The sequence below is a fragment of the Helicoverpa armigera genome, chromosome 8 (genome assembly GCF_030705265.1).
Source record: "Helicoverpa armigera isolate CAAS_96S chromosome 8, ASM3070526v1, whole genome shotgun sequence".
In the NCBI taxonomy this organism is placed as follows: Eukaryota; Metazoa; Arthropoda; class Insecta; order Lepidoptera; family Noctuidae; genus Helicoverpa; species Helicoverpa armigera.
In genome coordinates, this window is record NC_087127.1 from 5,508,009 (window position 1) to 5,520,735 (window position 12,727).

The following is a 12,727-nucleotide window of genomic DNA, read 5'->3' on the forward strand; positions in this document are numbered from 1 at the left end:
TGGCTTCTGACTACCCGTAACGACTGCCAAGGATGTTCAATGACAGCCGGGACCTACAGTTTAACGTGCCATCCGAAACACAGTCATTGGTGTCTAAGATATACTTAGAAAGTACATACAAACTTAGAAAAGTTGCATTGGTACTTGCCTGACCTGTAATCGAACCCGCGCCCTCATACTCGAGAGGTTGGTTCTTTGTCCACTAGGCCACCACGACCTTACACTAGGCAACTGATTTAAATTCAACGCTTCTTTGGGCATGGATTTTCTCAAGAAGGATGTGTCTAAAAAGATGAAATAGCGGCCGCAAAAACCGTTTATATGTTAATCGTGTGAACTCCGGCTCAGCACAGCGCTGTGTAGCGCAAATCCTTTGAGTCAACAATGTTTGTAAGTACGCATTTTACGTATTTGTTATTGCGCTAATTTGAATAATGTAAAAGATACGCGTTGGAAATAATAACACCTACTTTCATGGTGTTATCGTAATTGATTGAAACATAATGTGCTTAGATATATGGAAGTTATTAAGAAAACAATCAATGCATGAAAACATAAATGTACCATTATGTACTACGTAGCTATTACAAAACATGAGAAACCCAATTTTTGAGTCCATCAATATTCTTTGCCATAAAGGGTCTGTCGGTAACCTTAGAAAGTATCCCACCCAAAACAAAAATGTGAAAGACTGCCAAGTTCGATAATATGGGAATGCTTCGCCTATAAAAGAAGTGAGATCTGAATAAGTACCAAGTTCCATACACATACCTCAGTTAAAAATAGTTACTTTTTAATGATGTTACTTGGCAAGTTTTCATACACCTTGTTATAAACCTACTAAACGCAATGAATCAAGTATTTAATTTTCTATTAAAACTTGCCAAGTAATCATCATTAAAAAGTAACTATTTTTAACTGAGGTATGTGTATGGAACTTGGTACTTATTCAGATCTCACTTCTTTTATAGGCGAAGCATTCCCATATTATCGAACTTGGCAGTCTTTCACATTTTGTTTTGGGTGGGATTTCATTTATTTTGTAAGGTTGTTTATTTTATTTTTTCTTATGATGAAGTTAGTTAAAGAAATGTCTCATTTATACTATCTTTTAGATTTTTTAATATGCACTATGTTTCTTACAAAGAAATGAACTAGATTAACTATGACTAGATTTACCAACTGACTGACATGACATGTTATCATATATTATGTTCGTGGATCAAAGTTACACATTCGTTATTTTCGAAAGTGATTCACACTTGGCCGTTTTCAGATTTTTACTTTACTTTGACTAAATACAAACCTTTGTACCATTCGAAGATATATTATATAAATATAGATAAATTTAGTTCGTTTTAGTTCCTTAGGGGTACAAAATTACACCGGGTATAAAACACCTTCATTATTTTGAAACCGACTCACACTTGGCCATTTTCAGATTTTTCCCTTTACCTTGACATAAAGACCTACCTCCATGCCAAATTTCAAGTCAATACGACCATTGGAAGTGGTCTAGGTTTTTGATGAGTGAGTCAGTGAATAAGTGAATCAGTGAATCAGTGTATAGTAAAAATAGCGATTTTCTGACGTCAATATCTCAAGACCTACAATAGGTATATTAATGAAATTTTGTATTTTAGATAAGTGAGGGGGTCTCAACAGATACTAGAAATTTGATATGCGTAAATAAAATAGATTTTGAGTTACAGGGGGGTCGAATTTGGCCCGAAATGGTTCGTGTAATATAACCCACGGCCGGTGTGTCGCCTTTTTTGCTCGAACTTGGCGGACACACGGCCGTGTGTCTAGATTAGGTAAGTAACTGTGGAACGTCGTTGTAAGTAGTTTTAATAAGACAGACGATTTTGATGGCACTTAATTAAATAATCGTTATATTTTATTTAGTTTTAGACCCGCTTAAGCTGATTAAGTTTTTCATCCCAAATATGCGATTAAAGTTTTGTTTTAACTCTTGACTCGCCTAACTTAAATTACTTGTATGAGAATATCCGTTATGAGTTGTGAGCTACTTACAAGTAAATTAGTTTCACCCGAATTCCGTGATTTTTGAGGTTTTATTTAAGGGCAAAATCTGACCTCCTTAAAAGCTTTACGCCTCTTTATGATGCTAGTTTGATTTTATAGGTCCACAACATGCAACATTTTATTAAATTGAACTAGCTCAACGGGACCGTCTCCACAAGATATTAAGTCATAAAAACATAAACTTACCACTTCAGTGGCGTAGTGGACGCTGCTGAACCTCAGCCACACTCGCTGACCAGTAGACCCCCACCATGAAGGCACGAAGAACCGCCGGTCATACCATACCACTCCCACGTGGTCCCGTAGAGAAATATCTTCGCCGACGTCATTGTATGATGATGGCACTGGCATTGCGAGTACCGGGCCAGTCTGTGAAGGAAAAATAGCTTTTGAAGGAAAATTGTTTTTGAAGTAATGTTCTAAAGAATGATCTTCCAGTTCGGTATATGGGAATATCTATGCTAATCGAATAATTTTATTGAGTGAATTTATACATTGATTGATGATACATTGATGCAAATTGTCTTATGGACTTCAGATTTCGAAATAATCGTGTCTTAATAGTTAAGGACAGTATGAAAAGCAAAGTATGGTCAAGAGACGCATTAACTTCAGGCTTGAAAATGTCACCTTTGATGTTAACTTGTGATTAAAATGAGACTGCAAAATGTAAAAAATAATCTGCTGTGTAAATATTGCATTTAACATTTCTGTTTAAAACACAAGTGACTAGGTAGTTAAATACAGTTTTCAAGCTAAAACCGCAAAACAAAGGACAAATTAATTTGTAGATACGTGTTAAAAGTTATTCCACGATATGTAAGGAGCGTGGTCAAATGTCCTTACATCAGGTGATAAGACGGCGTGTTCAAATAAATACTATAAAAGAAAATAATGAACGTGATTCATACATAAACCTAGATTATAAAACATTTCTCAAGCGAGTTCTTCCATCCGCCACGCTTGAGTAGATCAATGAAAATGCAAGAGTGAAGTAATTATTGCAAAAAGTTTCAATGTTAAATTGAAATAACGATGCTCAGATCTGTTTTTAACACGCTTATTATATTCATCGCTATGTTTTCACCATGGAAATCAAATTAGTGCTATTAATGTGATTAAGTGACAACGAGGTAGTAGGAATATGGAAATTAAGCATAATTTAAATATTAATAACGCAGCTGATAAACCAGTTTTTCGTCAATATTATCTAACAAAGCTTAAGTATTCATATTTGTACTAGTAAATAACGCATAGGCGCCAAGGTCGACAGGTTTGCAATAGGAATCTATCACGATATAGTCTGGACATTTGACATTTTGATTGAAACATGAACTCATAATGTAGTTGTAACACGTAACATAGTCAGCCTGTTGTTCAATCCTTTTAAAATTTAAAAAAAGGAAATAAAAAACTAGCTTTAAAATAGTTGAATTACAATGTCAATAAACTGGTAACACTGGTATTATAAAAACATCTTCACAATCTGTGCTTGTGTAGGCGTAAAACAATATGTAGATCAGATCACTGGCAAATCGTAAAAAGTTTTCCCGCGGACTCACATGCTGCAGACTTTTTAAACTTTTTGAGCATTTAAGTAAACCTTACAATATGTCCATTAATTACATAGTAGGTAGCTGATAAAAGCGAGGGCGGTGCGTACAAGTCTTAGCCGTAAATATTTAGGAATATTAGCAGCCATTGTTGGCCATTTATATACAATGTGGGTGGACGTGAAGGTTGTTATAATATTGATGATCATCGGCCGGATTACCAGGACGCACGATCGTAAAATTTAAAGGATTTTCGCCGTTTATTCATTTTAAATTGCTTCGTCATTAAAAGGGTCCGTAAGCTGATTAAAAATCCGTGAATTTAGGCACTGTTCCTTTTTTTGAAAGGATTTGATGGATTCAATTTGAATTATGTGGAATATACAAACAAATCATTTGGTGAGATTATTCTATAGAATACCAACGTCGAAACATTATTCCGTAGTTAAAAAACGTGTTACACATAAATTCGAACATAGCAACATGAAACATGTAGTATTGCCCCTCAGGCTTATGATATCATCGATGTAGGTTTTTATAGCGAAGGTACATTACCTTGTCAAGATCCTGTTCGAACCACCCAGCTCTGTACCCAGTCTCTGGATCGGAGGGTGATTTTCTGAAGTTCCATATTCCGTCGAGTGTTCGCAAGTCTCTTGTTTCTGTTGCTTTGGGATACAAAGGTCCACCAGTACTTGTTACAAGCTTTTTAGGTGTTAAATCGATTTCATTCACTGTAGCAGTATTTTGTACCACAGCGTTCACCACACATGTTAGTGTCGCGACCGTTAAGAATATATTCTTCCTTAACATTATCTGTAACAAAAAGGTAGATGGTAAATATCCACATAACGATTTATCTGCACATTTGTCATTCTGTGAGCATGCTCAACCTTATTACCATGTTATAGTAATAAGGACACAGGTAAATAACAACTTTACGACTGCAGTGAGTGGTACCTGCACTTTTTACTGAACCCAGCTTTCGCTTTGATCATAGTTATTAAACAATAAAAATTACGCTGTTAAAAGTTTCATAAAACATAAAACAGAGGCAGTGTAGTGACGAAACACCCATTCATGGGCTATTGACATCGGCAATATTAAACAGTGGGTAAAAGTGAAACACTTATTGAAGATGCAAGACGTGGCACTCCGCTTGTAATGTTGCATGTCGACGTTATTATCTAGTTTAGTCACACACCTACGAAAGCGATTTTATCTACTGCTTCAAAGTTTTTTTTACACTTAAGTATCTTTTTAATTAAATAAATAATACAAACTATATTTACGGACTTAAAATTACCTTCTATTAGTAAAAATCTACGAACTGAGTGTTAGGCGTCGAAGTACTCCTCCGCATCGCTGTCCTCCAGAAACGTGCCCAGAAGACTGGCCGCATTGCCACGTTGTATGACAATGCTAATTCTTTTTCCAAAGAACAGACCAGCCTTCTGATCACGTGAAGCGTCCACAAGCCTTCTCGCTATGGACCCCATGGTCCGAGCGCTTCGACCACAAAGGGATCAAAAGCATAGTTTCCAATAAGGTTACTATACTTCCACCGCTTTGTGGTTCTTTCTGAAGAAGCAGTAGCCGCACCAGTAACCTGTCGTGCTGGGAAGATGTGGTGGCGCCTGTGTCGACGCACGTTGCGTCCCATACCAAGCACCTACCCATCTTCCATAGCAACGACGTCATCCTACAGCCCTCTTTCCATCGTCACATACCAGTCCATTAGCCTCTAACACGGCTGGTACTCCAGCGGTGGAAAGAGCACGACGGATTATTATCGTTAATTCTGGCATGCCGCGCAATACGACCAGCACTTCTGCAGCACGACAGACCATGGTGCCCGAGGCTGTCGACAGCTTCACCACAATAGCAGCGATGCGGAGCAACACAGGGAGCACCTACAGTAAAGAAACTTAACTAGAAACGTTTCGCATTTCCCAAAAATACCCTTGTTGCCTTGTTATTAAATCATCCAAATTGAAAGTTCGAATAGACGATTCGCATTCGCCAAACACTAAGGAATGGCGGTCTGGAGTTGTTATTTAAACCTCCCAATACAAAATTATTTAACCATTTGAATAGGTACTACATTGGTAAAAAAGGTAAAAATCTCCAAAATTAAACTCTCCAAAACTATTTCAAAGAACATCGTAAACAATCAAGCAAAGACACTGTGTAGGTATGTCATATGTCATCAACATCATTATTTGACAACAGACAAGACGGTTAATATAAACTTTTTGGTCATTCCTTTGGTTATAGCAAAGAGCATAAATTATTATCATATGCATCTTCTTTGTAGTTAAGTACATGAGAAATAAACTTATTAACATGTTAAACCACTTCCTAATTTATTGGATATCATTCATATTTGAATAATGAAAACCAATCTTGAGGTTGCAGTTTGTGGCAATAGTCTGTGACTGGTAAGATTTCAAGTATCCAATAAGTTTCGTATTTCCGCGATATCGTCGCGGGCGCATCTAGAATTTCTCTATTCCACAATGCGGGGACATTGAAAGTGTATCGCACATCGATACCTTGACCACTGTACCATAACGAACAGTAGAAGTATTATTTGCACCATGTGGGAATTAGGTTGAAACTCGTACCAGCACAGAAATCTTAATAATAAGGCAATAAAGCAAAAAGACTTCTGAAGTTTACAGGCCCCAAAAGTTTGAGTCCATTTTATAAGTGTTTTCTTATATGGTGAGTGTTTCATGCAGGTTTTAGCAGAGTTTTAGTCCTGGAACTACTGGAAGGCCATTTTTTAGAACAACAATGACCCGTAATAAGCTTTCGGTAGAAAATGTAATTTTAACTGAAATTATTGCACTTTTAAAATTGTATACAAAGATTAAGTATGTGATAAGATTACAGAAGATACTTATTATATTATAGTATTTTTTAGTTACCTGGTTATTGCCTCAACTTGACTAAGCGTGCTAATAGTGACTGCACACTTCGAAGCTATTTATGGATAATAAATATCTACACAAAGTAATGTTAGTTATGAGCTGGTATGACAAATTAAAATTCATTCATTATTACGAAGTGTACGTAAACATTACAATAAATATGTTAGTTCCCGCATAATGGCTATGTTAATGCATGCGTTCGCGCGTTTGTTACAAAACCAGTGGCTTTCTCGCATGCACATGCGTTCAAACAATACGCGCTGAATTGTTGATCAGAATTCTGTGCGGATTCCGTCCACCACCATGTAGGTAACGCATAGGGTTGACGCTTCATTGCCTATCAGATTCGTCTTATATAAGAAATGAATAAACAGGCACGAAATCTGGCCGTACTGTTTGTTAGTCCGCGATTTTCCTCACACTAAGATTCAGATTCCCAGCACTCTATTTTTCATGCTTACTCCTACACACATACTCCTTATCCAAAGCTATGTACCTCTATATTGTTTTATGAATATACGTACACGACAGGGGATTCCATTATACTTCAAAATATTTGCATACTAAAAACAGAACCACAAAATTGCAGAAAATGCAAGAAGTTTCGTTCCCGAAGATAATACTTATTTGTTTAGAAGAGTCAACCTCGCAAGACCAAATCCTAGGATATAAAGTAATGGAAGTGTCCTATATTAGGCAGCCCTATTACTAACATCATAATGTAGTCATTACGGTATGTTAGATAAACGGGCGACAAAAATATTCAAAGCGCCCGGTATGCCGCTACAGTTCCACGGATTGCTGGCTAGCTTATCTGTTGCCTAATACCAGGTATTTAGCATTACGACATTTTGTTTTGCTAGAATACCTAAAATTACTTGGCCTTGCGATACCCGAACGCAGGATATTAGATCTTTTCCAAATTTCCTGCTTAAGTCTCGCAATTTGCTTATAATTTCAACAACACCGTTTACCGTAAAATATGTGTTTACAAATCCTTTGTGCTTTTAATTCCGTGTATTTTAAAACAAAAAATGTTCTTCCAACGTCTAAACAAATGATAAGTATCTACACTAATTACAGCTTTATCTGAAACTTGTAACTCGTAATGTGTTAGCAGAACAAAAACTGCGTTTTTATCACAATCAATGACTCTAGAGTTATTAACCGACTTCTCTGATAACAATTGGAATCAGTGTTACTATTAGCACAGATTATTACGTTAGGGGAAAACTCTTTCGATATTTTATCATTGTTTGCACACTCATAGGTTACAGACCCCTCGTCGATTGATAACAGGAGAGTAACGAAGATTAGAGCGTTTTGCGATTACTTTATCGATTCTGAATGTGATTTTTTGCAAAAGAAAAGGAATGAGCGAGAATGGGATATACTTAGAGCTGAAAACTAAATCCCATGTTCACAATTTCTTCATCAAGCATGTATCTATATGGCTATATGGTACATAAATACAATCAATGCTACAATCTGTTCTACTTTATATCAATAAAGATTTATTTATTTTATTGAAATATGCCATCTTGACCCAAAAATCAAACCACTCTAGCTCTAATATTGAAAGATCATTCAGTCCAAACTTCTATTAAATATGCAATTTAAGAATTGATTTATTTATATGTAGATCTTAGCAACAAGAAATTACGAAGCCAAAGTTTATCATCACGATTAACCACAAATTATAAGTTATCAAACGTCAGTAAGAGGAAACCATAGACGGATGTGTTTGTCTCAGACACCCGGTACTGTTACGCTACGGTAGCTCCTATAGACTTAATTAAAAACAACAATTATAAGACAGAAAAAATGTGTTAATCAAATAATAAGATTTCCTATATCTTAATTGAGCAAAACAAAAAATGCTATAATTTTAAAACATTTCGTGTTTGTCTGTTTTCCTTGTGCTTCATTTAATATGAATTTATTCACGAAATCACGTGTTCACTGTTCTCTATTTATGTATATTTCTAACAAACTTGCTTACTGTCAGACGTATATTTTTCTATCATCTTTTTACCAATGTAACTGGTGTCTGTGACCTTTCAACTAAGTTCAGTTGCCTTATGGAAAATACCTATTGATTAAAATAAATTATACGAACCAATGAATTTTTAATTAATGGTATTGTACCCATTGGTAATGTAAATATCACGTTTTGCTAGTTAAACTAGAGTTCAATGACCTGTGAGGTAATATCGTGATTTGTAAGAAAATGTTGACAGGGGCTCGTCACAGCTCTGGCTGCTTATTATCGAAGATCACTTAAGTTGACTTAAGGTAATCGACCGTTTAATTGATTTATTTTTATGAAGTAGTTTTATTAATTTTCTAAAATCAAGTTTTTATTTACTGTTTTTTTTCCGTGTCGCATAGAAGTAGACGCGTGTGAGTGTTTTTATGTGCGTATATAATTACTTACTTGAATCAATTTATTGGCAGTGAAGTGATATTAAAAGGATTATTTTTATAAAATAACATCTAACTCTTATTATCAAATTAACTCTTTATGTTTATGAACTACGTGGTAAGTAATAACAGCATTTTTCAATGCGCGTGCGATACGTCTATAAGAACAAAGTTGCCGTAAAACTCTTAATATCCATCATCTATATCAGAATGCATTGATGTATATCACTAGCAGATACCATCAGTAAAATGTTTATTAGTGAAGATGAGAGAGTATCAAACATAGCGCTTGCTAATAATATGCAATTATTATCCGCTGCTTGTCGGTAACAGCTCACTGTTACACGATTATAAAAATTCCTTCGATAACAAAAACAAGTTGGTTAAACTACAAGAAAGAATGAGCTTTGTCGTGACTTCATTTGCATAAAGCCTCCTACTAAGTACCTACAGCATGTTTGGAATAAAATAGCTTATTATTTTAGAGACTTCAAACTAAAGTACGTCGACTGTGACTGTGAGTCACTGAAATGCTTACTAAGACCTCGACGTCAAGTAAGGTTTGCTTTCTTATTTTGATTTTGAATTTTTAAACAACAAAGTTTAGCTAATTGAAATGGGGATTGCATAATCTCAGGATTTTTTTACTATCTTCAGAAAGAAAACTGCTGAAAGACACGGTATTTCTTTACCCATTGTGAGTCGAAAAACTGAAACAGCTTATCATCTGGTGATATCTGGGAGGTGTTCTTATGTTTTAAATGAGGATTCTCCCAATCATTCGTTAAAGATTGTTCGCTAGCTTATGAACTGATTCCTTTTAATTTCTTGTTTATAAGTCCGAACTGTACTCAGCTTATCATCTCCATTACATTTCTATTAGCTCATGATTCAACAGAAATTACAATTAAGTCCTTTTACTTAATAAAATTCAGTCGATCTCTTTTTCTGATCTAGCAATCTATCTTGTTTGCGGGCCACGTCTGCGCTTGCTGCCTGCCACAAACACAAATATTATTGTGCATAGAAATTATCTACCCTTCACGTATGCTCTACTCCGTTGTATAGACTCATTGTGCCCAGAGGAACATTATGGGAGGTGTTCTTATGTTTTAAATGAGGATTCTCCCAATCATTCGTTAAAGATTGTTCGCTAGCTTATGAACTGATTCCTTTTAATTTCTTGTTTATAAGTCCGAACTGTACTCAGCTTATCATCTCCATTACATTTCTATTAGCTCATGATTCAACAGAAATTACAATTAAGTCCTTTTATTTAATAAAATTCAGTCGATCTCTTTTTCTGATCTAGCAATCTATCTTGTTTGCGGGCCACGTCTGCGCTTGCTGCCTGCCACAAACACAAATATTATTGTGCATAGAAATTATCTACCCTTCACGTATGCTCTACTCCGTTGTATAGACGCATTGTGCCCAGAGGAACATTATCTTTGATCTCCCGATGTACACTCGATAGAGAAATGCTTAATTTACGGAATATTCGTTTATTTAATGAATACTACCTTTACATTAGTCTTAAGTAGAATTCTGTCATCTGTAATAGGTTTTATTTTAGGCTATTTGTCTGCAGTGTGTATCTTTTTTAAATTGCTATTGACAGCAAATTAAATAAAAGTATAGAGCAACATTTCAAAGCGACTCGTCGTAATAGATTTAAACTCCAGACTCATTCATATTGTATTTCAATAAAATCCAACAAAAGCAAAAGCCTATTGCGAGTGAGGTCGAGCATAACGCCCTGGACGTCCTTGTGTGTATCGCCGTTCATCATAACTCATGCAGCTTTTGTCGGCGACTGTACGGACTGGCATCATTTAGCAAACTTATCAGGGGATCAACCCGTCCGCGTCGCCGACACACCGCCCGTTGGAAATCGTGGTAACTCGAGATTAATATGCTAAGTACTATGTAAATGCACGTGTTTTTATGATAACATCTATGAAAGAGGAACGATGCTGGTCGCAGATAATCTTTATGTTTAATCGTTATGAGATCGCACAATTGACGAAGTACTAAAATGATCGTTTGAATATAAGTTGGCAATTCCGTATTTCTACGCTTGTTTAATGTCAAGTCTAATTCATTTAAGCACTTGTTGCGCCTACGGCTTCGTTGCGTTTCGTCATGTCCGAATTGCTAGGCAGTTACAGTCTTGTATATTATGTAGATTAGTAATTTTCGCTCAGCCACTGCTGTGCATGTTTGATCCGGGAATTGCTAAAACTAACAAGATGGCATTCGACAAATATCGCAACTATTATGCACAAGTATGTTCGAGGCGTGTAGTGCATCGCCCACACAACCGCAATACCCTAGTTTACGCTCATACATTTGCGCGGGATGACAATCAGATTACAATGAAAATGTGCTTTGTTTGTGCTTTCCTGTTTTAAAACAACGTGAAGTTCAAACAAATTATTTAGCGTTATATTTTTTACTTGTTTTCTGCATTTCGACTCGGTTGTGTAAACAAAAACAAGGAAGAGTAAACATTAGAGGAGCGAGGCGGCCATGGCCGAAGCTATCGTCTGCTGCCACTGTAAACAGATCAATGTTCGGGTTTAGGACGTTCTGAATAAGAACTTTTTCGTACTTATCCTTAAAATTCCTGCTATATGTTTAGCCTTTGTGAGTAAATAAGCACGGTATGTTATAAGGTAACTAATTTAATGTTGTTTCACGGCATGGTCTACTTTTATTGAAGCCAAGGACATTTGAGTTTACAACCAGCTTTAACGCTAAGGTTCTTATCGTAGGCAATGGTAGGCAAGTAGGTAACACGATATTTTTTTGAATTACTTATACATTATACAATATAGTACGCTTGCATCCTACCTCACAATCTCTTACTATAAAAATTGCAATAAGTGCGGTAGCTCACAGTACAGCGTGGTACAGTACAAATAAACGTTTTGTTATGCAAATTATAACGGATAGATTGTGTACATGTCCGACTCTACGATATTATATGCCACGCGATACGATCTAATCGTTTGAAAAAAGCCTTCTAATGAAGTTCCTTAATAGGACATTTAGCATAATGAAGCACGATAACACATCTTAATAGGAGTCAACTAGTCATTAGTTCAACAATTCAAATATAAACTGGTCACTTACAGTACATTGTAAATGAAAAATTTGAAGCTTGCTTACTCCAAAAGCTTAAAAGAAAACTAACTACAGTAACGGCTAAGCTTGGGAAAGTTCACGACATTTCCGTACCACCAAACTCGGACACAATTAGGCATATCATTAAAATATTAAAAGCAGTTGGACACGCAGCGCTTATGTCGTCGACAATGTAAAGGCAGGCGTAATTAGTCAAAGTCCTTTGTTCGGCGATGTTCTCAAAGTAAGTACGATTGTGAGTCGAGAACTCGTACCTACGCTGCCGTTGACCCGGTTCAGTGAAATGTCTCATTAAGCCAATGAGCTTAATTACTTGTCCAATGCTACTGTACTTAGGCATGTACATGAATGAGCTGCATATATAATTACTTCTCCCATTACAAGAAATAGAAGTTAGGTTATGATCAAATCAATAATTCACGATGCAAAACAATGTGAAACATGATTGAAATAAATAATTGCAAGAAACAGGTAAAAGGTTAGGCGTTTGTGTATCACGTGAGGCATTTAGAAGAACTACTGGCCGCAGAATGTATTTTTCGTAGAAATGCAAATGATAGGCAGTATAATAACAATCCCAGAATACGGAAGACTGCTGTACTTAACGCCTGTGAA

The 12,727-nt window shown here is 36.0% G+C and overlaps 1 protein-coding gene across 1 annotated transcript in view; it reads right to left on the bottom strand.

Annotated features, from left to right (window-relative positions):
• Positions 1-12,727, bottom strand: part of LOC110372780 (beta-glucuronidase) — a 33,586-nt gene that overhangs the window by 15,594 nt on the left and 5,265 nt on the right. Inside the window, exons 2-3 of the mRNA XM_021329741.3 lie at positions 4,158-4,418; positions 2,236-2,418 (exon numbers count right to left, since the gene is read on the bottom strand). Coding sequence (XP_021185416.3) covers positions 2,236-2,418; positions 4,158-4,415 — 441 coding nt within the window. The 5' untranslated portion in view covers positions 4,416-4,418. The remainder of the gene's footprint in view (positions 1-2,235; positions 2,419-4,157; positions 4,419-12,727) is intronic.